The sequence below is a fragment of the Aspergillus homomorphus genome (assembly GCF_003184865.1).
Source record: "Aspergillus homomorphus CBS 101889 unplaced genomic scaffold BO97scaffold_24, whole genome shotgun sequence".
NCBI classification, from domain to species: domain Eukaryota; kingdom Fungi; phylum Ascomycota; class Eurotiomycetes; order Eurotiales; family Aspergillaceae; genus Aspergillus; species Aspergillus homomorphus.
Window position 1 is genome coordinate 371552 of NW_020291910.1, and position 24948 is coordinate 396499.

Below are 24948 nucleotides of genomic sequence, written 5' to 3' on the forward strand. Positions count from 1 at the left end.
GCTTTTGACATGATATCTCCGCCTGTAATTAATCTTTCAGCATCGTTTATCAGCTTCGACAAATATAGCCGCCAGACAGAAACCCAGTGCAAACCAGGCATCAAACCAAAAGTCACAAAACATAGCCTTCTGGACTAACAAATAATCTCAATGTTTTATCACTGTCAATCTCTTAGAGCTTCAATGACTTAAGCTGCCATTTCAGACTCTCCGACACAAATGATATAGTCTGGTGCCACTGGCAAGACCGAACATCTTCAGGAGGACTGATGCAGTTATGGTTTGCCACATAAATGAGGATCTATGATACTTAATGTGCATAGACTATCTATCGACTACTATCTGTCACGGGCTAACAGTTAAAACTTAGTGACAATCATACGACATGCCTGATTGAAGCCCGCGCAACCGCGGAGAAACGAAGCCTCTGCTGCAATGAGAGCGGATCCCACCCGAGCCTGGACCAGATATCGACAAATCATAGGGTCAGAAATTATCATTTAGCGGGAAAGAACCCGGTATCGGCTCCGAAGCATTATCTGATCGGCGTCCACGGTCCATCGAGTCTGATTAGGGCTGGCCGCTACGGCGCAGGGCCCCGCCGTGAAGATACGGAGAAAAAAAATCTTTAAATGTGCATACCCCATGCATAGAAGGGACGAGTACTAGACAACATTTTCGTCCTACCCCAGTGACCATGTTCGGTAAGCGAACGGTACCGGAGAGTCGTCCCTCGGACAGAGCGCCTGATGAAGTCCCCACTGTCAAAGAGGGCGAAACGGTGATTGCAGACCGTGAACTGGAAACCGGCCCACACAAGCCGTACCGGCCCGCCCGATGGCAGAGCAACCTGACCATCGTCAGCTGTGTAAGTGCTGTTCCCTGCCAATTGTGGCCTCAATACTGACCTTGTACCTAGTATATCGCCAACTTCAGCGATGGATTTCAGAATCAACTCGCCAACCCAACCAATGTCATTTTCACTCACCTCCTTGGTAAATCCGGCTATCCAGCCGAGATGAAGACCCGAATCAGCAACTCACTGCTTATCGGCGCCATCCTGGGAGTCCTCGCACTGGGCTACATCTCGGACATGATCTCCCGTCGAGCTGGTCTCCTCTTCACCTCCGGTCTAGTGACCGTCAGCACCCTGATGGCAGCCGTGGCGCTGGACGTACACCCATCCCAAAACATGTTGTGGTACTTTGTGATCGTGCGCGGGATCTGTGGCTTCGGCGTGGGCGGAGAATACCCTCCCAGTGCAGCAGCAGGACTCGAGGAATCCGACGATGTGCGTTCTGCCCCCTTCCCCAACACACAAACCCAGGATTTAACAATGCATCTGTAGTTCAAACGCCGCTACCGCGGGCCCGTCTTCGTGTCCTTCACGACTCTAATGGCAACGCTCGCCTCCCCGATTTTAATGATAATCTATCTCATCTGCCTTAAGGCCAGCAACAATAACCTCCCCGTCACCTTCCACGCAATCTACTCGATCGCAACCATCCTCCCAGCAGTAATCATGGTTCTCCGCTTCTTCATGACAGACTCGACCCTATACCACAACAGCAACTTCAAACACCAACGCAAGCCCCTGCGTTTCTACTACCTCCTCGCGCGCCGCTACTGGCGCCGCCTCGCCCTCACCTCGCTCGCCTTTTTCCTGTATGATTTCATCAACTTCCCCAACAGCATCATGTCCAGCAGCATCATCTCCTCGATGGTAAAAGACGGCAACCTGCAGACCACAGCCACATGGCAGGTGATCCTGGCGGTGCTGCCCGTGCCCGGCGTGCTGGTGGGCGCGTTTCTGACCAACGCCATCGGGCGCCGGTGGACGGGCATCGCGGGCTTTGCGGGCTACGTCGTGCTGGGGTTCATCATCGGGGGCTGTTACAAGCTTCTGTCGCGGCATATCGCCGCCTTTGTGGTCCTGTACGGCCTGCTGCAGGCGTTCGGACACATGGGCCCCGGTGCTACGATCGGCCTGATCAGCAGCGAGTCGTTCCCCACGGCGATGCGCGGCATGGGGTACAGTATCGCCACGGCGTTCGGGCGGACTGGCGCGGCGGTCGGGACGGAGTGCTTCACGCCTTTGCAGGACGCTGCGGGGGATAGCGCGACGTTCTATCTGTTGGCTGGGGTGGCGGTGCTGGGAATGGTCGTGTATTGGTTTTTGCCGGAGAGTGGCGAGTTGAACCTCGAGGAGGAGGATCGGGAGCTGGAGAAGTATTTGGGTATGCACGGATTTGTTATGGAGAAGGGTTGTTGAGTTGAGTGTAGTTATGAGATATGAAAGATGACGTTTAATGGCAGAGAAGAAGTTTATCGCATGACCAGTGTCTGCTGGCATATATTAAGAGATTGCGGTCCATCGACTCCATAAAGCATAGTACATGACAATAGATTGAAAGTGTCCATCCATTCATCCCAGCAATAAAAACAAACAAAGTTTAAAAGGTATCACAGCTCATAAATCCCGCCCCACCATCATTAACCATATCAACATAGAGTATCACCTAACCCCATTGATTCTCATCAGTACATCAACCAATTACTCTCGTAACTAACACCAGACAAGCACTCACCCAATATCGAACCTCAATTCAGCCCTTACCACCTACCACCACCGGGGCCCCCTCGGAATCCGCCGCCCCTACGGCCTCCATAGCCTCCATGGCCTCCATGCCCTCCAAACCCACCACCACCATGATGACCACCAAGACCACCACCGCCTCCATGGTGGTGGCCACCGAATGCGCCCGGTCCTCCGGGTCCTCCAAAGCCACCCCCTCCGCCATGATGATGATGACGGCCTCCGCCACCCATTTGCATCCCACCACCCCCAAATCCTCCTCCAGCCGGTGGCGGAGGACCGCCCATGCCCATGCCACCACCACCCATCATTCCGCCGCCCCGCCGACGTCGGTTACCCATTAACGACATGCAGGTTCCCATTTTGTTTTGTTCAGTTCAAGGCTGCTGGATAGTAATGAAATTGACTGAGTAGTGTTTCAGAAATTATAAATCGGTTCGTGATTCGTGATTCGTAGTACATAGATCTGTGGGAAGATTTGGCTCGTATAGCTTCGGAGGGAAAAGACAGAAAAAGTACAGATGAAACTTGGATTGTGATCCCAAGCCCCTGACCAAAGCGCAGAAAAAAAGTCAATCTTAAATACCCAACAGGTTCACAAGAGTAAAAAAGGATTACGAGGCCTTGTTCCTGGGCATTCGAAGTCGTTGCGTCATCAGCCGGGGCGAATTAGTGGGTGTGACATCAGCGGGAAAGTTCCCACGGTACACGCCTTGTAGGGCTGGCGCTCGGTGGCTTTAATCCGGTTAACCTTAACTCCTTTACCCACATCAGGCCGACGTACACATCAGGACTGGAATCAGGTAAAGCTAGCTTGAGATATGACGGAAGACGGGCTGAATGTCTTACGCATAGATGATGGCACTTAGTGGCAAGTTATTCTACTACTTAGTATATGTACTTGAACTCCAACTCCGCATCGCCAGTCTGCACTCGCCGCCGATCCTCCACCTTGCCCTCCACGATCTCCTCTTTGACCTGATTCTCTTTCCGCAGGTACAGCGCATGCAGCGTCACCAACCCCTGAGCCACTACCAACGCTCCCATCGAGAATGAGTTGCCTAGCACATACGGCGAGGAACGATACACCTGCCCCGCGACGATGCCCGCGCAGTTGCCGACTGTTTGTTGGAGGCCGATCGCCAGCGCACGCCGGTACTGTGGGGCGACGTTGACGTTCAGCCAAGCCACGTTCAGCCCGACGCCGGTGTACACGGCCACGCCACAGAGGTAAGTGGCGAAGTATTTGACCGGGTTGGAGGAGACGGCCAACAGGAGGATGTAGCCCAGAATGCCGAAGATGTTGGTTCCGAAAATGAACTGTTTTAGATAGGTGTTAATCAAACCCATAAAGAAAGAACGAAAGGTGAAGAAGAGGCTTGACATACGGCCGCAAACTTTGAATACCGGTCCGCGAAGAACGCGACCGCAACAGACACCGCAGCGGCCCACATGTACACCGGCACGGTGAGCACATTGCTCATCAGCGAGTTGTAGCCCAGACTCTCGAGGATGGTTGGCAGGAACGTACTGAATCCATACAGTAAAATGTCCTGGCAGAATTGTGTGATGGCGCTGAAGATCAGCTTGGGGTCGCGCAGGGCCAGCCGCATTTCCTCCCAGCTGAAGTGGTCGCTACCCATGTACTTCTGACGCTGGGCGTTGCGGACGCACATCATGTACCTTTCCTCTTCGGTGAGGAAGTAGGCGGTCGTCGGGTCGTTGGGAAGGCCGAACCAGATGAGGAGCGCGCAGAGGAGGCTGAAGATGCCTTCAATGATGTAGACCCATCTGAGTGGGGTGACTGGGTCAGTTTTGTGATTCAGTGTGAACGGGGTGACAAGCGGGAAAGGATTACCTCCATCCGGCCTTTCCTGCGACGCCGTCCATGTGCAACAAGGCGTAGGCAAGTAGTCCTCCAACCGCACCAGAGATGGCAGCACAGCTCATGAGATAAGAAACCCGCTTAGCTTGCTCTTCACGCCGGTAGACCATCGTCAAATACAGATTCAGGCATGGGAAGAGACCAGCTTCGCAACCACCGAGGATGAGACGGGTGGCGTACAGGGAGGCTACATTATGAATGAAGCCGGTGAAGACGGTGGTGATGGACCAGATAATGCACAGGCCCGTGAGAATGTTGCGAGGGGTCAGCTTTTTCATGGCGACCGCCCACGGCGACTCAAGCAAGACATAGGTAGCGTAAAAGATGGAGACGGCAATGGAGAACTCGTTGGCCGAGGCTCCGATGTCTTCAGGCATACCGGCCACTTTGACATTTCCTGGGGACAATCAGATGGACGACCAAAGTGATCTGGAACTGCACATACCGATATTGCTCCGGTCGAGGAAACAAGACAGATAAGTCAACATGATAATGGGCACAAAAGCGAAGTCCAGCTTGAGCAGCAGCTTCTTCTCTTTGGCCGGGTCGAGAACCACATCATCGATATCACCTAGACTGGTTTCCTCGGTGGCATTCTGGGGCGACGGTTTCTGGGCCGTTTGTTTACGGTCCAAGGGGATATTATCGGGTCGTTCAAGAGACATCGGGACGACCAATTGGTGTAGTGTGATGCTTTTAGAGGACTTACACATGTATCCAGGTGAATCTGGGACAGGGGTGCCGTTAAGAACCGTGGAAGCATTATACTTTGCTATTGTCAGAGTGACATCGACAACGATAAAGAGGGGAATGTCTCCAAGCCTGCTATCTCCAAGTCCCACGCCAATCACCGACAATTGACTGATGATTTTCTCCACGGTTACAACTGCATCGGTCCGATAGCCTGATAAGCGGTGGAGATATCAACAATGTCATTGGTGCACTGCCTCGAGACGATGGGATTGTTGCGGGGATCGACCGATGCTTATCATCGCCATCCCGCATATCGGAGCCCACATGCCGATACCACTGATACGGGGTAATTCACTCGAATTATCGCTTGTCGAGTCAGTCGAAGCAATTGCACAGCACGTTATAAACATGTCCACCCACAAACATCTACCAGACAAGCAATATCTTCAGCACAACCAACATAACCATGACTAAAAACAACCTCCCTAGTAACACTTCTCGCCAGCCCAACAATCCCATCACCGAGATCTCTATAACCATCCTCCCCAGCCACCAAGTCCGCCTTTCCAGTCGCCAAAACCTCATAACCAACACCGCCGGCCTGGCCCCAGGCTACCTACAAGCCAACCTCTTGATTCTCCCCGCCAAACACAGCCAAGACTTCCACGACCTCTGCCTCCGCAACCCCGTCGCCTGCCCATTACTTGGCATCGCCCCGATCCCAGGCAATCCTCACCTCATCCAGCCAGAAGGATGCATCACCACGAGCGAAGACTTTGACATCCGCACCGACTGCCCTTTATACCGTGTCTACAAGCACGGCCAAGTAATCGCCACGCACCAACCATTCTCCTCCCCTTTTGGCCTGAACCTTGACCCGCCAACCCCAAACCCAAACACACCCACCCCCACCGCAAACCCCACAATCCCCCCTACAAGCCCTGTCCCCCAGCTGCCCCCTTTCGATCACCTTCCTCAAAACCAGAATCAAAAGAATACACGACCTTCCTATTAGGTAATTGGCTGCTCCTACTCCTTCGAACCCGCCCTAAGCACCGCCTCCCTCCCGCGACGGCACCAAACAACAAAAACCCTGGTGCCCATGTACCGCACACGCATCCCCCTCCATCCGGCGGTGATCTTCACGGGCGGCTACACCGTCTTCTCCATGCGACCCTACCCCGCCGACCAGGTGGAGCGGGTCGCGCCCTGACGCGGCCCTTCCTGGCCACCCACGGCGAGCCCATCGACAGGGGATGGGAGGCTCTCGGTTGACTGGGGATTGAGAATCTGGATACCCCGGACTTTGGGGACCGGTGTGTTGTGGAGAAGGAGGAGGTTTCTGTTTTCTGGGTATTTCTTCCCTCTCCCGGGTCTTTGTTGTTTGCTTCTCCTTGGATTTGATAATACGTATGTATTATGGTTTGGGATTGGGATGAGGGGGGAGCCCTCGGGGGAGAAGCCTGGGTTTCAGGCTTTGTGGGGTGGGGCTGGTTTAGTAGGTTCTCGTTTGTCTGTGTCAATTTGGATTGCTAATATGAATTAATGATGGAAATGTGTAGGCTTGTGGGGTTACGCCGCAACTGGCTGTTGAGGCTGCGGGGGATAAGATTGAGGGCTTGGTGTTTGCGCCTGAACCTGGCCATATGCTTGTTACCGATTGGAGGGAGGAGGGTTTGCTGAGGTTGAGGGGCAGGATTGGAAGTTTGAGCCTGTAGGTTAAGATTACCTAGTAGTGGAGGTAGGTCTTGAGGGGCTAGGTGTTCAATTGAGAGGAAAGAAGTTCTCTTGAATAGTGGAGATATTTTTTTCATTGTTCAAACCATAATGACACATTACATGACTTCATCACTCAGCTATAACGACAACCTCATTACCTACCCATGATATCTTCCCTTTTGATCCCAATCATTACACCCATCTCCACGTGCCACCGCCTACATGTTATATACTTGCATACTACTGAGCCAACCCCCATAATCATTTCTCTCTCTCCAATCCAGTCGTCCCCAACTCCTCCTCCACCTCCAAACTGAATCGGGCAAACCGACTGCGCGCCCGGATCCGCTCCCCGTAGAACATGAACAACACCGGTACCGCGCAGAATCCCGTCGCCAGCGCCGCCAGCAACGAGACTGCCACATTCGCCCCCAGCCCATCGAACATCTGACGCGTGAACAATGGAAATATACCTGACGTCATTGCCCGCAGAAACTGTATGGCCGCTGTGCCGCTGGCCGCGTAGCTCAAGTAGCTATCCGACACATACCCGTACAGCACTGTGTCGAACTCGTTGAGCGCAAATCCGATCATCACGAGGGCAATGGTCGGCACGATCCACGGGAGATCCGTGATGCGCGGCGGGATCGTCCAGGCGAACCACCATAGAGCCACAGCGAAGATGGGAGCTCCGATCACCAGCCCGTACAGCTTGTCTTCGGGCTTCACGGGTTGGTTGGCGGCCTTCCGTGCATCGAAGATCCGGTGGTCCAGAAACCGCGTGAAGGTACTGAAGAGCACGCCAACACCGATGGCGACGAATGCCAGACATGCCTGGGCGGTGGTGTATCCCATGGACTCGTAGATTGGTTGTAGGGCCTCGGTAAAGATGTAGACCAAGGAGAATGCGAAGGCTATCATGATGGCGATAATAAAAATAAGTAATTCACCGAAGAACAACTGCAATGGCCGAAACAACGAAATACGGATAAATGTTCTTAAGTCCGGAGTGTGGTCGTGGTTGAGCGGCTGCAGGGTCTCGTTGCCTGTCTCGTGGCGGATTCGCGCGACTTCGCGGGAGAGGAGAAGGGACGGACGTGATTCTCTGATGATAAAAAATAGACCAGTGAGGACGGCGAATATGATGGCGTAAATGTAAAATACCCAGCGCCTAAAGGAAACATCAGTGTCAGCGTAGAGTGACATTCATCAAACACCAGAACATACCAATCCAGGTGGGCGGATATGTAGGTACTCATGATAGGCCCAAGCAGTAATCCATAATTCGAAGCAATGGTCCACAGAAATATGACCCATATTCTCGCCCTCGAATCAAACATCTCTTCAATGCTACCTCCACCAACAGTATATGGAACCGCCGAAAGGAACCCTGCAACTATACGCGCGGGTATCACCGCGCCCAGCGAATGCGTCACCCCGATAACCACGCAACAAATTGTACTCCCCGCAGAACTGATAATATAAAGGTTTTTGCGGCCAAACGACTCCGACCAGGGCGGAAGGACAATGGCCCCGAAAATCTGGCCCACGAGAAATCTGTGTCGTTAGTATCATTCGAACACTTCTTGCAGTAAAGGGAAGCCATACAATGTTACAAAGATAAAAGTTGCCAGCGTGCTTGCGATGTGGTATTCGATTTGGGCTTTCTGAGCCGCTAATGCCTAGGCTCATTAGCAACATTCAAACGTACGGAGAGGTAGAAATTACTCCGGCTGTGCTTGTAGCAGTACTAGTGGCAGTTAGCAATCATCTCGTCGTTAGGAAGCGACAAGTTGCCATACGCAAAAGTATCCAGAAGAAATATGACACTACTGTCAAAGGTCTTTCGGCTGGACGACCAGTTCCGCGGCTGCTTTTTGTTGAATTTTCCCCAGCGGACGTACTGACCGTCCGCTGTTAGCGCAAGCTGATTCTTGAGCAGGTATGCGTCCATAGCCATAGAATCAGAAACCACCGCCGTTACTTTTGCTGTCATGGTGTCGGATTCGGACGTTAGCAAAGAGCATTGCATGGGGCACAGGGAACATATAGAGCTCTGCGGGAAAGATACCCCAGGTCATGCCTGATGGAGGCTATACTGCTACTACATTTCTCACCAGCCATGCTGAGACGATCGGCACAGCAGCCAAGTCTATCACCCCTTGTTGGTGATGTCGAACGTCATAACCGCGTGTCCTCCGAGGTTAAAAAGATTTGCTAGGTCACGCTCGAAGTGACTGCTGTAGGCTTCGTCCTCCTGAGACTGACGCGGCAGGTGATCATCGAGAAGCTTCAAAGAAGTGGCTCTTGAAGCTTGACAAATATTTTTCCGTGACTTGGAGGGTTCAACAAGGGATGAGTGACCAACGTCTGATATGCAGGGCAATAGTGGAGGTGATTGTCTTATAAGATGAACCATATGATTTGTACTTCAGATGTAACTCCGGGGAATTCCCCTTCAGCTCGACCTCGAGATCATTCTCAAATAGGCCGAACCTATTGAGCTAGATCTTTTGGAGAAGACAGTCTAACAGCTTCTCCTCCATGGTTGGGTGGTCAAGCAGCTGCTTGAGAACACGGCGGGGATGTTGAGAGCATTCCACGCCGGACGATGCCTGGGGCTTTCTTTCCTCTTTAGTTCCGACTCATGCAAGGGGCTCGCGAAGATGACGAATAAGGCGCGTACAGTACGTCTTCTCGGAGATATTTTTATTACCAGACTTAGGTAGTCTTCCCTTAGTCTCACTTTGCAACAGTCTTCAATGCATGACTTACCTATCCCTTGCCCAAGAATACTTCCCGCAGGTGATTTGACTTGACAATGAATCCTCCAACGCACCAAGCCAGCACGATCACCTGCAGTTTTGGGTTTATGCTCATAATACTGCATAATATTACGAAATGGCCGACCTGAGTCAGAGTATGCCAAAGACCATTTCTCGTCCATTTCAACTACTTATCTTTTCTCCCCAAGAAGTTCTTAGTCACGAAACATACTATCTATCGCTTCGACGATCATACGGGACGGACTATTACTACTTGACAGCATATAATCAGCCACTCTACTTTGGGAATTGCACTCTCACACAACACTACCTCGTTCCAAACCAGCCCAGGCCCTGGAACTGAGCCTTAAAGCCCCAGGGCTCGTCCAATTCCCCGAACACGGAGATAACAAGCCCCCAAGTCCGCCCCGAGAACTCTTTTCCGTGTCCACGATTGACTCCTGGCGCCTGCACCCGCCAACCTATCAGCGCTCACCTCGTATAGCACAGCCAATAACCAGCCCGCGACATCCCCCGTCCGGCCCAACAGTGGAACTCGCGATCACCGGAACGGATCAGATAAGATGTCCGGTTGTTCCACCAGGCAGGCCGCAGCACCGGAGTCCATCTAGATCAGCTCATTCGGAGCTAGGGATTCCTTTCATCCCCTAATTATGAACATGGGATATATAGCCCGGAGTCCCAGCTTTCCTACCCTGAGATTAAAGAGATTTGAGCCGAAATCAGCCCATGTCAACCCCTCATCCAGTGGAACGAATCCCCACAACAATCTACTCTGCAACCACAAAACACAAGGAATAACAAAATGCTCTCCACCCTCCTCCTAATTTTCAAAGCCCTGGGCCTAACCTTCAAACAACTAACCATCCACCTCTCCCTCGTGCTCACCCCGCGCCTCCACCGCCTGACCTACCGCTCCGTGCCTCACCCCAAAAACATCGTCATCATCGGCGCTTCCTTCGCCGGCTACCACGCCGCCCGCCGCCTTGCCTCCACCGTCCCAACGGGCTATCGCGTTGTCATCATCGAACGGAACTCCCACTTCCAGCTGACATGGGTCCTGCCCCGCTTCAGTGTCGTGGGCGGCCACGAGCATAAAGCCTTCATCCCGTACAAGGGGTATCTTGCGCCTGTGGCGGAGGGGGCGTATACTTGGGTCAACGGGTCAGTGGGTAGTGTCATTGTGTCGGATGGAGATGCACCGAAGGGACAAGGGAAGGTCGTGCTTGGGGAATCGGGCGAGGAGATTGAGTTTGAGTATTTGGTTGTCGCGACGGGGGCGGTTGCCTCGGGGTTACCGTCGCGAGTTGGGGTGATGACGAAGGTTGAGGGAATGAAGGTGTTGGTGGGTGAGCAGGAAAGGATTCGTGCGGCGAGAGATGTGGTTGTGCTTGGGGGTGGGGCGGCTGGGGTGGAGATGGCCGGTGATGTGAAGGAACGGTATCCGGAGAAGAATGTGACACTGGTGCATTCGAGGGAGAGACTGTTGAATCGGGGGTACGGGGAGGGCTTGAGCCGGAGGGCGTTGGAGGGCTTGGAGGGCTTGGGAGTGACAGTGCTATTGGGGGAGAGAGTGGTAGATGGTGATCACAATTTAACCGGGGAGGTTAGGTTGAAGTCTGGTGGGGTGGTTAAATGTGATTGCTTGGTGGGTTGGAATCTTGAATTCATGTGTGGTTTGGTTGCTGATGAGTTCAGGTCAAATGTGTTGGGCAAAGGCCAAACTCGGGATTGGTGGCTAAGGTATCACCTTTGTCAGTCACTGAGTCGGGGCATATCAGGGTACGACCCTCACTGCAATTGGCGGATGAGGCCTGCAGCCGTATCTATGCAGCTGGAGATGTGATTGAGGTGAATACAGTGCAGAATGCGCGTGGAGCACTCCAGCAAGCGGAAGTCGTTGCACGGAATATCGTGCGAGCAATCAAAGGCAAGCGCCTGGTCGTGTATCGGCCGAATTGGTGGGAGAGTGCAACAAAGCTCACGCTCGGCTTGGTGAGTCATTCACAAATATTTTGGGATACAGGGCTAACTATGCACAGAAGAAGAGTGTGATGTATATGAGTGACGGGTCTGCCGAGTTGATCGTTTCCACCAAGAGCAAAGAAGAGCTGGACAGTGCTCGTGTCTGGAAATACTTTGGATTGAAGCCCTTCAATGATACTAGCAAGGAGAAGACGATTTGACATAGACTAGATGATATGCAGTAGGGAACTTGGCCTATCGAAACACCGGTTTCAGGTTCTTCATTCGATTTGTTATTGGTAGCGGACGTATCGTATCAAGATACCAAATACTTGCCTGGTGTTCTTGCCAACTAGATCTCCTGAACACATCAACCAGTCCATTAGACGTCTGTCACTGCAACTTTCGCACTTGAAAAATATGTAGGCGAGACCTACTGTCGGTCATCTTGACTGAGCAATTTTAAATCTAGTACAATCGTACTTGGGCTGAGGATCTTGATCTACAATCGGTAGATTAGCGACTAATTCGGTTGATGGGACGTTCCCGCTTCTTGGCTTTTTGGTGGGGTTACCAGCCGGGCGCGCCCGGGTTCTAACCATTAAGCCGAATCCCAGGAGTGCTCTTCTTCATTCATGTTGTGCAGTCCAGAGCTGCAAATCTCTTTGTGATGGAGTACTAGTCATGTACAGTACTTGCCGCTGAGAATGCTTGCATAGTTCAGAGCCCTATAGAAACATAACTTAAGATCTTTTCTCGCTGTTTTATGGCTTAGTTATAAGACAATATTATTACCCGACGACGATCACAGTCGACAACATCCATGATGCAATGAGCCTCGCTTCGTCCCTTCGGGTCTCGTATGGCATATTTTAGTGAGATCATTTCTCGGCCCCTGAGTTGTGAGGCAATTGAGGCGCAGGGTATCAGACGATGGAGCTGTGGCTTATGATTCGTGAATGGCCGGCTACGGCAGCCTAGCTACGGATCCTGGGGGCTCAGCCTTTGTTGAATCCTTCTCGTATAAGAAGTAAATGGTGGTCTCGCGTCCCTACCAGGCAGCCTCAATTCATTATTCCCTCATCCTCGGGACAATTCCCTAGATGACATTAGTCTACCGCACCACTCATGGCAACCAATACAGAATTAGCCGAGTTCACGGCGCAGAAACGCTTCCACCAGCGATTCGTCTTGCCTGCAACGGCGGATCATGGCCCTCTGATTGTGACGTATGCAGATGTCGGACCGCGTCAGACGGCAGACGAAGCACCGGTACCTACCATTCTGGCAGTACCTGGTATGGCAGGTAATCGACTCTGGCTTTACCATAAAGATCATCTAGCGAATGTCATCGGGGTTAGGATCATCTCGATCGATCGGTGGGTTGCCTGTGCCCCATTCGTCCTCATTGCACTGTGAGACCAATTGCTAAAAAGCTTAGTCCCGGGTTGGGCGGGTCGACGCCTGTTCCCATCGAGCAAAGGGTCACTATCTGGCTGGAAACCGTAACAGCACTGCTGGACTACTTGTCAATCCCGCATGTCGTGCCCATCTCGCACAGCGCGGGCACTATTTACTTGCTAAATCTGCTTGTACGCAGAAGAAACTTGCTATGGCCACAGAAGCCGGTTGCAATGCTTCTTGGTGAGCTGCATTATCCATCGCAGTGGCTTGATCCTTGAATGCCGCTGACAAACTAGCCCCATGGGTCGAACCCAAGCATTCCGACGTCCTATCCATGCAAATGGCTCAGATGCTCCCCAAAGGAGTATTGAATCATTGGAACAAGCTCATTGCGTTCACCGTGACCAAAGCAGCGCCAGCCTTTGTTGCCAGTGCGGGCCTCCTATCGAATATGTCTTCCAGCTTGCCCAGAATCGGGAAAAGCCTTGACCCAGAAGGGTCGGAAAGATGTCTTGCTACATACGGAATGTCAGTAGAAGCAGTGGAAACCCTCGATAAATTGACCATGGAGTATCTGTTCTCAGAAAACTCCACAGGCATCAATGATGAGGCGGTGGTTTGTCTGAAGAAAGGACCGCAGGGGCTGTGGGGGGCTTGTGAGGATCTCCCGGCTTATATCCGGCAATTGGTGCAGTCGGAACAAGAACATAGACAGCAGCATCCACAGACAGAGGCTTTACAGCTCAAAGCTGTCTTCGCAGACAAGGATAGCATGATTGGACCCAAGGGCCAGAAATACTTTGAGCATTGTTTTACACAGGCTGATCTTGGAGGGGCGATGTCTTTTGAATCAGTGGTGGTGCCGGACACCGACCACGATTCAATCTGGTCAACGCGGACGGGAGTGTTGGAGAAGCTCATGTGGGACATCAAGAAAATCGCGCAGTAACTGACCCAGAAGACCATTAAAAGCTTCTACCTCCAAGGAGATGTTTTCCAAAGTGTCCCTGCGACAGTTAATTAATAATGCATGCGCCCTGACCGCATTTGTCAGCAAATCATCCAACCTTTTCTGACGCCATTCTGTAAAGCTTGCTAGACGCAGATATAAGAATCAATTGACTGCCTGAACCCACCATGATATTTGCTTTACTTGCCAGAATCCCTTACAGTCGCATTTCAGAACCACCATGAGCAGCCCCTCTACTCTCGTGGTCAAGGCCGACCACACCCCTTACTACACCCCCGCCAACAATGCCGGTGCGGCCGTCCAACCCCGCGATGCCGCCACACCGACGCTCTTCCGCCCGCTGACAATCCGCGACGTGACCCTGAAGAACCGTGTCGTGGTTTCGCCCATGTGCATGTACTCCGCTGAACCCGACCCTTCCTCCCCCTTTATTGGCGCTTTAACCGATTACCATATCGCCCACCTCGGCCACTTCGCCCTCAAAGGAGCCGGTCTTGTCTTTGTCGAAGCGAGCGCCGTGCAACCGAACGGTCGCATTTCCCCCAACGATGCTGGATTGTGGGACACTGCCCCGGACTCGGAGCAGTTCAAAGCTCTCCAGCGGGTCGTACGCTTCAGCCACGCCCAGGGTGCCAAAGTGGCATTGCAGTTGGGCCACGCCGGACGCAAGGCTAGTGTGGCCGCTCCCTGGTTGGCAACTAAGGCCGGGAAGCCCAGTCTGAAGGTGGATGAAGACGCATTCGGATGGCCTTCCAATATCGTTGGACCGTCAGGTGGGAAGGAACATATCTGGGATGGCACAGGCGAGGGGCATTGGACGCCACGGGCGCTGAGCACGGAGGAAGTTGAGGAGGTGGTCAAGGCGTTTGCTGCGAGCGCTGAGGTGGCTATCCGAGCTGGAGTCGATGTACTCGAAATTCATGCGGCGCATGGATATCTCCTGCACCAGTTCTTGAGCCCTGTTACCAATAAGCGCACGGACAAGTATGGTGGGAGCTTCGAGAATCGCACCCGACTCGTGCGCGAGGTCGCGGCGGCTATTCGAGCGGTGATACCTAGTGGAACACCGCTGTTCTTGCGAGTGAGTGCGACCGAGTGGTTGGATGGACAGGCCGTGGCAGCCGAGTCTGGCTCCTGGGATCTGGAAAGCACCATTCGTCTGGTTGCAGACCTGCCGGAGCTTGGAATCGATCTGGTAGACGTCAGCTCCGCTGGCAACCACAAGGATCAGAAGATCGTCCTCAATAAGAACTATCAGGTTGACCTGGCGGGTCATGTGCGCAAGGCGATCCGAGAAGCCGGAGCTCCGACACTCGTGGGCAGCGTTGGATACATCACCGACGCGGAGCAGGCCAAGGAGATCGTGGAAGGAGCTGATGAAGCTCGCGCAGCGGAGGCCACGCTGTCTGGATCATTCCCACGCGCCGATCTGGTGTTTTTGGCACGCCAGTTCCTGCGTGAGCCGGAGTGGGTGATGAACGCTGCGAAAACGCTGGGAGTGCCTGTGGAAAAGCCCGTACAGTTTGGGCGGGCTATCTGACGAGGCGGAGGGGTACTGATGAGGAATGATTGTGTAGATAGACTTGCATATTATGAATAATACACCGATTTAGATTGCTACCAGTTCTTGTCTGTATTTAGTTAAGTAATTGAGTTGATGAATCTCATGCGGGGTGCGGAAATCGCCGAGGTCCTCGCGCTTGACCGCATCGGAATGACGAGCTGCAAACGACTCATCAACAGCCACTGATTCATCGATGCATTCGCGCCCTTATTAAGGCCAACCCCGCACTCTCGAAGCTCTTCTTTCTCTTCCCCTCCTTCATTGACTTTGCCCAACCAACACCAGCCTTCTCCCATCATCGCCATGGCCCTCAAACCCGGAGACTCTTTCCCCGCTGACGTTGTGTTCCAGTATGTGCTCGTACGGATTGGTATCACAATAGTGCCCAATTAACAAACAATCACTAGGTACATCCCCTGGACCGAGGAAAGCGGCGAGATCTCAGCCTGTGGAATTCCCATCGCCTACAACGCTTCAAAAGAATGGGCCGACAGGAAAGTTGTTCTGTTTGCCGTCCCGGGTGCGAGATGATTTACCCCATGTTCTTCTCCGCGCGGAAAGATATATACTAACCAATAGTGGAATCTCATAGGAGCCTTCACCCCCACCTGCTCCATCAACCATGTTCCGGGCTACATCCAGAATCTTCCAAAGCTCAAAGAGAAAGGCGTGGAGGTAGTCGCCGTCATTGCTTCCAACGACCCGTTTGTGATGAGTGCCTGGGGAAAGGCCAACAACATCAAGGGCGATGATATTGTTCGTGCTCCCCGAACCGGATAGGCTGCCCCCAGAGAAGACACTAACAGCTCTAGCTCTTCCTCTCCGACCCTGATGCTAAGTTCGCCAACTCCATCGGCTGGGCGAACAGTGGCCGCACTGGTCGATTCGCGATCATTATCGACCACGGAAAGGTGACCTATGCACAGATTGAGACCGAGCAGGGCGTCAAGGTAACAATGCGAACCAAGATTCTCCGGGACAAACTCGGGTTGATACTAACTCTCAGCATAGGTCTCCGGTGCAGATGCTGTGCTGGCTCATCTGTGAGCATGAGGGCAGTAGTAAAGAGAGTAAAGCAATCTATAGAATACAACTTCTCATACTTTATTTTCTGCCTTAGGTGGCATTGCTCGAGCGTCTGATTTACAGTACTACATATCATCTCGTCGGCCACGCGGTCTCTGATGTAGTGCAACGACGATAACAGTCATGACTGTTACCACACTATAAGCATAATATATAGTGCTTTTTGAATAGATTAGGTGTAGAGAATGGCTAACATGGCTAGTTATGACTGCGAGCTAGCCAAGCAGCAGGGTACAAGAGTACTTTACAGACGCAGGATTAATGGACCAAATTAAGTATATTAATATAGAATTTGCTCCATGTTTCAACAAAGTCCGATGTGGTGTAATGGTCAACATCGCTGTCTCTCACACAGCAGCTCGGGGTTCGATTCCCCGCATCGGAATTACTTTTTTTTTCCCCACACTACTTTTGTGGCTATATGCATTTTCTTGTCTCTTGATGATGAACTTGAGTAAGGGTTAGATAGAGCCGAGCGGGTTGTCGTAATGATGTGCTTACTCTGGGAAGGTACGTGATGGCACTTACAACAGGACGGTGCAAGGACGACGTCTTCCTCATTTGGAATCCGTGATAATGTATCGTCTTGGACTACAGACTATTTATCACATTACCACTCTGTCGTCGAGCAGTTGAGACGGCCATCGATCAATTCAGTCAATACCCCTCTGAATGATAGGTAGTTTCGATATTTGTTTTAAGGCTCATTACCAGCTATCGCCCAGTGTATATCAATTTTGTTGGAGACGGCCCTCGAATCAGATCGATTCTAGTCTTCATGCGAGATTGCCCATACTCTATGCCTTGGGAAAGTCCTAATGATGACGGGAAACTTTACTCAATTGCTGTCTTACGGTCAATCCAAGCGAGCCCATGTCAAGTGCCTGTCCACAATAGCCAGAGGGTGTAGTTTTGTCATGTTAAGACATTTTGCTTGCCCGAAAATTTGTCTTCAAGGTTTTCGACTGCTTATCCTGGGATTGGTGGACCAACCCATGCGGTGTCAGCAGCTTGCATGAACCCCGGATTTAAGACATTATTCGGAAATACTAGAAAAGCTATAGCCAATCACTTCGCTCAATGTTCTCTGGAAACTGAACGAACGCAGTGGCACGTTTCGAATCGGAGGATGAAAAAAGGTGAGGGAATCCACACGGGCCAAAATCGATCCGATGCCCAAGCCCGACTAATCGATTTTGAGGAAAGTCTCCTGTGCCCCGCCCGGTTCCCGCTCCTCCTCCTGCTGAATAATCTCTCTTAAGCTCTTGATGTCATCCATTTTTGCACCAGCTCTATCTATATAAGTCTCAAGAGAGCCAAATTACGGTCACTCACGCTATAAACTAGTCACAGATTCGATATACATCTTCTACCATGGCTCCCAAGGTTCTCGTTGTCCTCACTTCCCAGGACCACTTCCCTGCTAACAACCACCCCACCGGTTGGTATCTGGTGAGTACCCCGCCATCCACAACATGATCGACTTCAATGTAACCAACCTAGCAATAGCCCGAATTCGCTCATCCCTGGGATGTTCTCCACGAGAAAACCGAGCTGGTCATTGCCTCTCCCAAGGGCGGCAAGGCCCCTCTCGACCCCAGCTCCGTGAAGATGTTCGAGAACGATGCCGTCTCGACCAAGTTCCTGAAGGAGCAGGAGGCCCTCTGGACCAACACTGTGAAGCTGTCCGATGTTGCCTCCAAGGTCTCCGAGTTTGATGCCATCTTTTACGTCGGTGGTCACGGACGTAAGTCACCTGTCCTGCCACTGTGTAGATTGACAATTTACTGATTGCAACCAGCGATGTACGACCTCCACAGCGACGCCACCTCCCTGGCTCTGATCCAGGAGTTCGCTGCTGCTAAGAAGCCCGTCGCCGCCGTCTGCCACGGTCCTGCTGTTCTTGTCAACGCTACCACTCCCTCTGGTGAGCCCCTGCTTGCCGGTGCGGACGTCACCGGTTTCTCCAACACCGAGGAGGACCAGGTTGGCCTTAGCCCCATCATGCCTTTCATGCTGGAGGACGAGCTCAACCGCGTCTCCGGTGGCAAGTATGTCAAAGCCGAGCAGCCCTGGGGAGAGAAGGTTGTCGTCTCCAATGTTGCTGGTCTTGGTGGTATCGTGATTACTGGCCAGAACCCGGCTAGTGCTACTGGCGTTGGAAAGGCCATCCTCAATGCTCTCGGATTGTAATCGGTGATGTGCGATACTTATGTGTGATGACCTGATAAGTCTAATTAATGATAATATATATTCATTATTGAGAATACTCCGTCGACATTCTTTTGATACTTACACTGTACAAGTAGTTACACGAGGAGAAGCACTTCGATCATAACTTTCCATATTTGCGATCTTAGAAACCACAATCCATGTCTAGATACTTTCAACGGCCCTTAATTGATATGCGCGGCTTGTCGAGTGCATCGCTTTTACTATAGACCGGGTACCACCGATGTTGCAATATCCTTTCTATAACCGGCCGATATCTGCCCGCACAGTCGATGCTCAGGCAGCAGAAGCCGATCGAGTTCTTTAAGGTCAATGTTTCAGCTACATCATTTGTGGTACGCTGGGAACCCAGCGGTGGGAAGTTCATATCGAGTAGCTACGAATCTTTCCGACGTCGCAAGCGATATGCCCCGGTGAAACTAAAGGTCGGCTCAAACTTCCTTCATGACGCTACCTGACGCGGATGATCTAATTTTGACAGCGTAGGAAATCCCATGTAACGCCACCTCTTCAAGCATTGTGAGAGACCTTGCGTATCATTGGCCTCGATCAGACTTCCTGCATCCCGCATCAATTCTTTAGACCTCATCCATTGTGGCAGCCCTCGATATAATGTCCATACTCCTAGACACCACCCTCCATGACCTCTATATGCTCGACACCGATGGCGCCCATCACGGCGTCATAACCACGTACCCATACCCATGCCAGGCCGAACGGGAGACGCCCAACCCCTTCTCATCCGAGCACTTCCTCTACGGCATCACTTTCCCTAACACCACCGTATCGAACAACATGCAGATTATCCTGGAGTGCGGCATCGCCCAGCGCTACTCCTTCATCACCGGCCACGCGCCTGTCATCCTCTTCGACTCCCTCCCACCGATTACCCCTCCCTCCGCCCAGGAATCCTTCCAATCGTCACCCATCATCGACATCCTCACTCTCTACTCCCAACTCCACCCCTCCCAACGACCGCAAGTCCACTTCCCCCGCAACGCCTCCGAGATCCACCTCCCGCCCAACACGCGCATCGCCATCATCGTCCCCCAAGTCGAGCTCGCCCACCTCCCGCACATCGTCGCCCCGGAAACCCAGTACCACCGCCGCAGCAAACGCTGGCTCGCGCTCTCCAACCTCCCAACCCCACCCTCTACCATAATCGACCCGGCCCTCCCCTATCAAACCCCGAAGACGCCACAGCCATCAAAGAAGAAATCAAGCGCATGCTCAACACAATTGAAAGCGGTCACCCCCTCCCCTTCGTTGTAAAAGTCTCCATCGCCGTTTCTGGCCGGGGGACCTTCCTGATCCGCACCGAACCGGACCGACGCGCCGCCTGCACCCGCCTCCGCGCCATCTTCACACCTCCCTCCCGCACGTCACCCATAGCTAAAACGCCCACCTCTTCCCCGTCAGCCTGGTCCTGCAGCCGCTCCTCCCTCCCCGGCGAAGCCTACGGGCTGACCTTCTTCGTCACCCAGACCGGACGGGCGGTGTTCCTCGCGGCATCACGCCAGCAATTCAACGCCGAGGGTCAGTGGCGGGGCGGGTGGGTGTCGTTTCCAGCGCAGCGGGCGCTGAGAGAGCGCTACTGGAGCACGATCACGGCTATAGCGGATGAGCTGCATGCGTGTGGGTATTACGGGACGGTCGGGGCAGATGTCATGGTCGATGAGACAGGGCGGCAGCTCGTTGTCGACGTGAATCTCCGCGTGACCGGGTCGTATCATTTGGGTCTGCTGCGCGGCCATTTTGTGCGCAGGGGTTTGGTGGTCGTTGCCGTTTTGTCGCCTTTGTTTGTTATGGGGGAGAGGCGGGTGTTCGAGGAGAGGGTTGCGGAGGAGGTTGCGGAGGGGAGGCTCATTGTTACCGCGTGGGTGCATGGGTTGCGTGGGGGGAAGGGATATGCTGCTGTCACGTTGCCCGGGGAGGATGAGGCGCGGTAGGCGGCGTTGGTGAGCTTGGTGGAGGGTTATGTTGAGAGGGCGGACAAGATGGTGCGTGCGGTGCTGTAGAGTAAAAGCTTGATTGTAGTCGAAGGGATGCATTGAGTGTCTCATCGTTCTATTCTATTTTCGTTCCATCCTGCCTCAACCTGGTTCGTGTCTCGAAGGATGCCCGTCCCTACTAGATTAGATCCCACAGCAGAACATAGCCTTCAAACGGTCCCAGGGCCTCTGACTAGCCATCCACTGCGCATCCTGTCTCCGCATCTCGCCCTGGTTCCACTTCTCGTTAAACTCCTCTTCATCGTCGACACACGTAGTAGAGCTCGACACATCATCCTTATACCTCATCTCCTCCCTCCCGCAATACCCGCGAATCGACTCGATGACCATCTCAAACTCTCCCTCTTGATCTCCGAAAAAGCTATACATCCAATGGTCAGCAAACTCCTACCCCTCAAATTCCTCGAACAGAGACCGAAAGACTTCAAGAGAAACTCACCTCCGAACCATAATCCCCACCCTCCGAACCCTCGCCAGATCCAACGGCTCCACCCCCTCAACCTCCCTCCCCCGATACGTTGGCCGGAACTCCTTCCAGGGGAACCGCAACACACCCCCACCCTTCGGCACCGTGAAGTCCACCTCCCACGACAGCGAGCTGCGCTCCCGGCCGTCGGGCCGGCTCGGCAGGATCTCGTCCTTCAGGTTCAGGGTATAGCGCTTATCGTCGCCGCGGGGGATGTGGACCTCCAGGCCCGAGAAGGGGGAGAGGTCCCATTCCTTGGTTGTGGTTGTCGTGCGCTGGGAGGCGAAGCCGGCGCCGCCGAGGGTCTTGATGTCGAGGGTGCCGTGGAAGCGGGCGGTGGTTTGGTCGTTGGAGGATGAGGTGATGGTTAGGTAGGAGTGGGAGGCGCCGCCGCGGACGCGGTCGTCGGAGGAGGTCCAGTCGGTTGGGATCCAGGGGCTGTTGGGATGTTGTGGTTAGTGGGGGGGCGGATCTTGAAAGGGGCGAGAGTGAGTTGACGTACTTGGAGCCTCCGAAGAGGTAACTTGATGTTGTGCTTGCCATTTTGTTGATGAAAGGTGTAGTCTGGAGGAATTGACCGGGGGAAGGACACAAGAAGAATGAGTTGGTGTGGAGGAATTTTCTGGATGTTTGGTTCGAAAACCACCGCGATCGATCGGCGAGTGGCCGGAGACGATGACGTTGGAATTGCGGAGTTCCGATGCGGAGCTCGGCTGGGTTTAGCTTCGCCGGGCGGGATTGTCAATGCTGCTTTTTTCCACAATGAAAGTGGCCAAGGTTAAGAGTTTGGTTATGATGGGGAAATAGCTTTGTCGTGAGTCGCTATCTCGTGGGGTTGGAGTTGTGGAGGGTTCGATCTGGCCCAGTCCAGACCCCGCTGCTCAAATTGTCTCGGCTGTGTTCACTGTGTGTTTAGATTTGCTTCAAGACACTCCTCACAGGTACACTATACATACAGAATGCACTTTGCTGCAGATGACATCTGCAGCAGGCAAATAGCTGATAAATGAGTGAGTTCGTTTTCATAACGAAGAACTAAAAAGTCGACGCAATTGGCATCTTTTTCCAAGCGGAGAGTCCTCACTTGTGGCCATGGCTCTCATCAAACCTGTTGAGGATAAAAATGTGAACTCGAGAGCATGGCTGATATACACATCAACTTTCTATGTCGGTTTACAAGGCATAGAACACGGTGTATCGGACTTGACCTTATCTGTTCCAGCCTATCCAACATACTTTCCGGGATAAGTGCCGAAGGGAATCATTTCAGGTTTGGACTGCAACCGTCAACCCCGCGCTCGCCACTTGTATCAAAATACTCAGGGTGAGACAAACCACGCAGGGTTAATGGCAACGTCGTCCTGACGCAAAGCTCGCATCCCACGGTAGTCAGATCCGTTCTGTATGCCATCCGGCGGAACGAAACTGCTCCCGACGGACAATCTTGACGTCATGTGTATGTAGTCTTGGCCATAACATATAACATCAACTGGCTCTCCCCATTGATTCTTTTGTTTTTAGTAATTGAATACTGATCACCAAGTTACGTGAACAATCGCTCTCATCAAAATTTGAACTATCAAGCCAGCTCTACATCAAGTCTCATCATGGTAGCACAGTCTGGACCTCTCACGAACGGGCATCCCGGCTCAGTTCGGTAGGCGACTTTGATGAATTATGGTTGATGGTGTGCGTATAAGCATTGATGCTAATTGTTAAACTGCGCAGATCTCGCAACATCGCCCTGCTCAGTATCGTTGGGGTGATTGCTGGCGCCGCCCTCGTCTTCCGAGCCCAGTCACCCAGCAAGGATGAGAAGATATACTCGCTGAAAGAAGCTCAGACTATGAGTGGAGGACAAACTGGCGATGATAGAGTCGGTCGGGCACCGAGCCATCAACCCAAGAATTGAGTCTTGGAGAATAAATATGACTGTTATGACACCACAATTTATCTGTATATTAGGCGAATGGTTGGGCTTTGTTGATTGAATATTGAGACAAGCACATGAGATGCTTCATTATCCGCTGCATAAAGAATCATTCCATGCTATCGAATGCTATGCAACGCTATCTAGCCAAGCCTTCGTATCATCACTTCCGTAAACCTCCTCAGTGCCAATACTTGGGTGCGACCCCCTTGATAGTCAACCAAACCTCCTCGACCACCTTCACAACCTCTTCCGGTAAAGGCTCCTTCTCCAGGTCGGCCAGGTTCTCCTCCAAGTGCCTAACACTACTCGCCCCGACAATAATCGCATCGCCCAATTCCCTCCTCAATTCCGAGTGATACTTCAACCACCGCAGCGCCACCTCCGCAACCGTCAACCCAAACCTCCCACTCACCTCCTGGATCCGCTCCAACGCATCAAAATACGTATCATTCCAGTACCGACCCCGTGACACTACCCCTTGCACAATCTTGGGATCAAACCGCGACCCGGCCTCAAACTCCGTCTGCTGGCGCGTATACCGGCCGGTCAGGAATCCGCCCGCCAGCGGCTGGAACGCATACAGCGCGATGCCGTACTTGCGCAGACACGGGACCAGCTCCGCCTCGACGCTGCGCTGCAGCGCATGATACACCCCCTGGTACACCGTCGGCCGGACCCAGTTGTTCCGCACGCAGATCTCGCAGATCTGCGCCACCTCCCACGCCATGAAGTTGCTCAGGCCAAACCGCATGAAGTGGCCTTCCTCGTGGAGCTGGTTGACCTCCCGGAGGGTGTCCTCGTAGGGAACGCTACGGTCCGGGCCGTGCAGGTAGAACAGGTCGATCTTCGTGGTGTTAAGGGCTCGGAGGCTGTCTACGAGCCCCCGTCGGACGTCTTCGGGCTTATGGGTATAGCTGTTCACGTTTGCCACGTGGCTGCTGATGTTGGGATAGAGCTTGGTGGCCATGATCAGGTCGCGGGTTTGCCAGTCAAGGGCGGCGAGCATCTCCTCCGAGGAGCCGTGGCCGTAGAGGCGCGCGGTGTCGATCTCGCGGTGGCCGTGGCGCTGGAAGACGTCGAGGATAGTGGCTGCGGTGGCCGTGTCAAAGACGCGCGCGCCGAGGGTATCTGGTCATCTTGTTAGTTACTTGCTGGGGTCTTTGTGGAATAGGGATGGTGTTGGTGGGTGGATCTGCGTACCAGGCTTGCCAAAGGTCATGGCGCCGAAGACGATCTTGAGATCTGCGCTGTTGGCCATTGCTGTTGTCGGTGGCGTTTATTATGCTGAGGTTCCAATTTTTGAAGACGAGGCATGATTTGAGAGGGAACCTTCAAATTTATATACACTGTCATGCATAATGTTCTTCACCTTTCTGGTTGGCCTTGTATGGTTATATGGTTATTTCCGCAGGAGATAAGTGAGATGTCACCTAACTCCGGATGACAAACCCCACTCGGAAACCGCTAAACAATATCATAAGGGAGAACATTAATATGAATACAATCTCGAATACGGATCGTGGCTGAGACTTAATACATCATGAATAGTCTATGTAAGCCCTTATTGTTGCCCTGTCCGTGTTCATCTTGCTTGCAGGCATCGACATTTCCGCGGACTAGACACAAGCCGCCAAGAA

The 24948-nt window shown here is 52.8% G+C and overlaps 15 protein-coding genes and 1 non-coding gene across 16 annotated transcripts; 11 read left to right on the forward strand and 5 right to left on the reverse strand.

Moving 5' to 3' along the window:
• Positions 1 to 667: 667 nt before the first annotated feature.
• BO97DRAFT_478779 (MFS general substrate transporter) lies at positions 668 to 2272 on the forward strand (the record flags this gene model as incomplete). The annotated part of the gene is made up of 3 exons (XM_025700646.1): positions 668 to 868; positions 920 to 1291; positions 1349 to 2272. The coding sequence occupies exons 1-3, from the start codon at positions 698 to 700 to the stop codon at positions 2270 to 2272; spliced, it is 1467 nt and encodes a 488-aa protein (XP_025550365.1). The 5' UTR covers positions 668 to 697.
• A 197-nt stretch (positions 2273 to 2469) lies between these two features.
• Positions 2470 to 3095, reverse strand: BO97DRAFT_406421 (uncharacterized protein). The gene has a single exon (XM_025695416.1). The coding sequence runs from the start codon at positions 2956 to 2958 to the stop codon at positions 2614 to 2616; it is 345 nt and encodes a 114-aa protein (XP_025550366.1). The 5' UTR covers positions 2959 to 3095; the 3' UTR covers positions 2470 to 2613.
• A 389-nt stretch (positions 3096 to 3484) lies between these two features.
• BO97DRAFT_392801 (MFS transporter) lies at positions 3485 to 5146 on the reverse strand (the record flags this gene model as incomplete). The annotated part of the gene is made up of 4 exons (XM_025693890.1): positions 3485 to 3916; positions 3985 to 4387; positions 4455 to 4878; positions 4927 to 5146. The coding sequence occupies 4 exons, from the start codon at positions 5144 to 5146 to the stop codon at positions 3485 to 3487; spliced, it is 1479 nt and encodes a 492-aa protein (XP_025550367.1).
• A 494-nt stretch (positions 5147 to 5640) lies between these two features.
• Positions 5641 to 6892, forward strand: BO97DRAFT_435501 (DUF1445 domain protein; the record flags this gene model as incomplete). Its single annotated transcript, XM_025697729.1, has 4 exons — positions 5641 to 6000; positions 6190 to 6375; positions 6462 to 6527; positions 6737 to 6892. 4 exons carry the CDS (start codon positions 5641 to 5643, stop codon positions 6890 to 6892), a joined length of 768 nt encoding a protein of 255 aa, XP_025550368.1.
• Positions 6893 to 7077: 185 nt separating this feature from the next.
• On the reverse strand, positions 7078 to 8847 carry BO97DRAFT_454504 (MFS general substrate transporter; the record flags this gene model as incomplete). Its single annotated transcript, XM_025699109.1, has 3 exons — positions 7078 to 8064; positions 8121 to 8450; positions 8696 to 8847. The coding sequence occupies 3 exons, from the start codon at positions 8845 to 8847 to the stop codon at positions 7155 to 7157; spliced, it is 1392 nt and encodes a 463-aa protein (XP_025550369.1). The 3' UTR covers positions 7078 to 7154.
• Positions 8848 to 10374: 1527 nt separating this feature from the next.
• Positions 10375 to 11880, forward strand: BO97DRAFT_392803 (NAD(P)/FAD-dependent oxidoreductase). The gene is made up of 3 exons (XM_025693891.1): positions 10375 to 11327; positions 11378 to 11674; positions 11722 to 11880. Exons 1-3 carry the CDS (start codon positions 10485 to 10487, stop codon positions 11863 to 11865), a joined length of 1284 nt encoding a protein of 427 aa, XP_025550370.1. The 5' UTR covers positions 10375 to 10484; the 3' UTR covers positions 11866 to 11880.
• A 1284-nt stretch (positions 11881 to 13164) lies between these two features.
• BO97DRAFT_406424 (uncharacterized protein) lies at positions 13165 to 14105 on the forward strand. The gene has a single exon (XM_025695417.1). It carries the CDS (start codon positions 13389 to 13391, stop codon positions 13995 to 13997), a length of 609 nt encoding a protein of 202 aa, XP_025550371.1. The 5' UTR covers positions 13165 to 13388; the 3' UTR covers positions 13998 to 14105.
• A 64-nt stretch (positions 14106 to 14169) lies between these two features.
• BO97DRAFT_406425 (NADH:flavin oxidoreductase/NADH oxidase) lies at positions 14170 to 15638 on the forward strand. Its single transcript, XM_025695418.1, has one exon. The coding sequence runs from the start codon at positions 14239 to 14241 to the stop codon at positions 15556 to 15558; it is 1320 nt and encodes a 439-aa protein (XP_025550372.1). The 5' UTR covers positions 14170 to 14238; the 3' UTR covers positions 15559 to 15638.
• A 174-nt stretch (positions 15639 to 15812) lies between these two features.
• Positions 15813 to 16689, forward strand: BO97DRAFT_406426 (peroxiredoxin family protein). Its single transcript, XM_025695419.1, has 5 exons — positions 15813 to 15932; positions 15990 to 16102; positions 16175 to 16338; positions 16395 to 16532; positions 16594 to 16689. Exons 1-5 carry the CDS (start codon positions 15886 to 15888, stop codon positions 16627 to 16629), a joined length of 498 nt encoding a protein of 165 aa, XP_025550373.1. The 5' UTR covers positions 15813 to 15885; the 3' UTR covers positions 16630 to 16689.
• A 292-nt stretch (positions 16690 to 16981) lies between these two features.
• Positions 16982 to 17053, forward strand: BO97DRAFT_t175. Its single transcript has one exon. It is a non-coding gene; the product is annotated as a tRNA-Glu (tRNA).
• A 901-nt stretch (positions 17054 to 17954) lies between these two features.
• BO97DRAFT_406427 (type 1 glutamine amidotransferase domain-containing protein) lies at positions 17955 to 18935 on the forward strand. Its single transcript, XM_025695420.1, has 3 exons — positions 17955 to 18120; positions 18178 to 18415; positions 18470 to 18935. Exons 1-3 carry the CDS (start codon positions 18043 to 18045, stop codon positions 18859 to 18861), a joined length of 708 nt encoding a protein of 235 aa, XP_025550374.1. The 5' UTR covers positions 17955 to 18042; the 3' UTR covers positions 18862 to 18935.
• Positions 18936 to 19512: 577 nt separating this feature from the next.
• BO97DRAFT_435508 (putative solid-state culture specific protein) lies at positions 19513 to 20849 on the forward strand (the record flags this gene model as incomplete). Its single annotated transcript, XM_025697730.1, has 2 exons — positions 19513 to 19997; positions 20147 to 20849. 2 exons carry the CDS (start codon positions 19513 to 19515, stop codon positions 20847 to 20849), a joined length of 1188 nt encoding a protein of 395 aa, XP_025550375.1.
• A 93-nt stretch (positions 20850 to 20942) lies between these two features.
• Positions 20943 to 22013, reverse strand: BO97DRAFT_107335 (CIA30 family protein). The gene is made up of 3 exons (XM_025689878.1): positions 21881 to 22013; positions 21352 to 21816; positions 20943 to 21273 (listed from the first exon to the last, which is right to left on the reverse strand). Exons 1-3 carry the CDS (start codon positions 21919 to 21921, stop codon positions 21036 to 21038), a joined length of 744 nt encoding a protein of 247 aa, XP_025550376.1. The 5' UTR covers positions 21922 to 22013; the 3' UTR covers positions 20943 to 21035.
• Positions 22014 to 22180: 167 nt separating this feature from the next.
• Positions 22181 to 22737, forward strand: BO97DRAFT_406430 (uncharacterized protein). Its single transcript, XM_025695421.1, has one exon. It carries the CDS (start codon positions 22471 to 22473, stop codon positions 22624 to 22626), a length of 156 nt encoding a protein of 51 aa, XP_025550377.1. The 5' UTR covers positions 22181 to 22470; the 3' UTR covers positions 22627 to 22737.
• Positions 22738 to 22909: 172 nt separating this feature from the next.
• On the forward strand, positions 22910 to 23429 carry BO97DRAFT_371228 (uncharacterized protein). The gene is made up of 2 exons (XM_025692806.1): positions 22910 to 23035; positions 23107 to 23429. The coding sequence occupies exons 1-2, from the start codon at positions 22986 to 22988 to the stop codon at positions 23288 to 23290; spliced, it is 234 nt and encodes a 77-aa protein (XP_025550378.1). The 5' UTR covers positions 22910 to 22985; the 3' UTR covers positions 23291 to 23429.
• Positions 23430 to 23474: 45 nt separating this feature from the next.
• Positions 23475 to 24569, reverse strand: BO97DRAFT_371229 (aldo/keto reductase family protein; the record flags this gene model as incomplete). The annotated part of the gene is made up of 2 exons (XM_025692807.1): positions 23475 to 24439; positions 24512 to 24569. 2 exons carry the CDS (start codon positions 24567 to 24569, stop codon positions 23490 to 23492), a joined length of 1008 nt encoding a protein of 335 aa, XP_025550379.1. The 3' UTR covers positions 23475 to 23489.
• Positions 24570 to 24948: the final 379 nt, after the last annotated feature.

Bases quoted from the DNA above. Each gene is read 5' to 3' on its own strand.
- BO97DRAFT_406426 (XM_025695419.1), top strand. From the start codon at position 15,886: ATGGCCCTCAAACCCGGAGACTCTTTCCCCGCTGACGTTGTGTTCCA. The intron at 16,103-16,174 runs GTGCGAGATGAT...GGAATCTCATAG, and splicing joins TGTTCTGTTTGCCGTCCCGG to GAGCCTTCACCCCCACCTGC. The intron at 16,533-16,593 runs GTAACAATGCGA...CTCTCAGCATAG, and splicing joins AGACCGAGCAGGGCGTCAAG to GTCTCCGGTGCAGATGCTGT.
- BO97DRAFT_406427 (XM_025695420.1), top strand. From the start codon at position 18,043: ATGGCTCCCAAGGTTCTCGTTGTCCTCACTTCCCAGGACCACTTCCCT. The intron at 18,121-18,177 runs GTGAGTACCCCG...ACCTAGCAATAG, and splicing joins ACCCCACCGGTTGGTATCTG to CCCGAATTCGCTCATCCCTG. The intron at 18,416-18,469 runs GTAAGTCACCTG...GATTGCAACCAG, and splicing joins TTACGTCGGTGGTCACGGAC to CGATGTACGACCTCCACAGC.
- BO97DRAFT_406430 (XM_025695421.1), top strand. From the start codon at position 22,471: ATGGCTCTCATCAAACCTGTTGAGGATAAAAATGTGAACTCGAGAGCA.
- BO97DRAFT_406424 (XM_025695417.1), top strand. From the start codon at position 13,389: ATGGCTCAGATGCTCCCCAAAGGAGTATTGAATCATTGGAACAAGCTC.
- BO97DRAFT_371228 (XM_025692806.1), top strand. From the start codon at position 22,986: ATGGTAGCACAGTCTGGACCTCTCACGAACGGGCATCCCGGCTCAGTT. The intron at 23,036-23,106 runs GTAGGCGACTTT...TAAACTGCGCAG, and splicing joins GGGCATCCCGGCTCAGTTCG to ATCTCGCAACATCGCCCTGC.
- BO97DRAFT_406421 (XM_025695416.1), bottom strand. From the start codon at position 2,958: ATGGGAACCTGCATGTCGTTAATGGGTAACCGACGTCGGCGGGGCGGC.
- BO97DRAFT_392803 (XM_025693891.1), top strand. From the start codon at position 10,485: ATGCTCTCCACCCTCCTCCTAATTTTCAAAGCCCTGGGCCTAACCTTC. The intron at 11,328-11,377 runs GTGGGTTGGAAT...TGATGAGTTCAG, and splicing joins TGGTTAAATGTGATTGCTTG to GTCAAATGTGTTGGGCAAAG. The intron at 11,675-11,721 runs GTGAGTCATTCA...AACTATGCACAG, and splicing joins CAAAGCTCACGCTCGGCTTG to AAGAAGAGTGTGATGTATAT.
- BO97DRAFT_107335 (XM_025689878.1), bottom strand. From the start codon at position 21,921: ATGGCAAGCACAACATCAAGTTACCTCTTCGGAGGCTCCAA. The intron at 21,817-21,880 runs GTACGTCAACTC...ACATCCCAACAG, and splicing joins TACCTCTTCGGAGGCTCCAA to CCCCTGGATCCCAACCGACT. The intron at 21,274-21,351 runs GTGAGTTTCTCT...TTGGATGTATAG, and splicing joins GTGGGGATTATGGTTCGGAG to CTTTTTCGGAGATCAAGAGG.
- BO97DRAFT_406425 (XM_025695418.1), top strand. From the start codon at position 14,239: ATGAGCAGCCCCTCTACTCTCGTGGTCAAGGCCGACCACACCCCTTAC.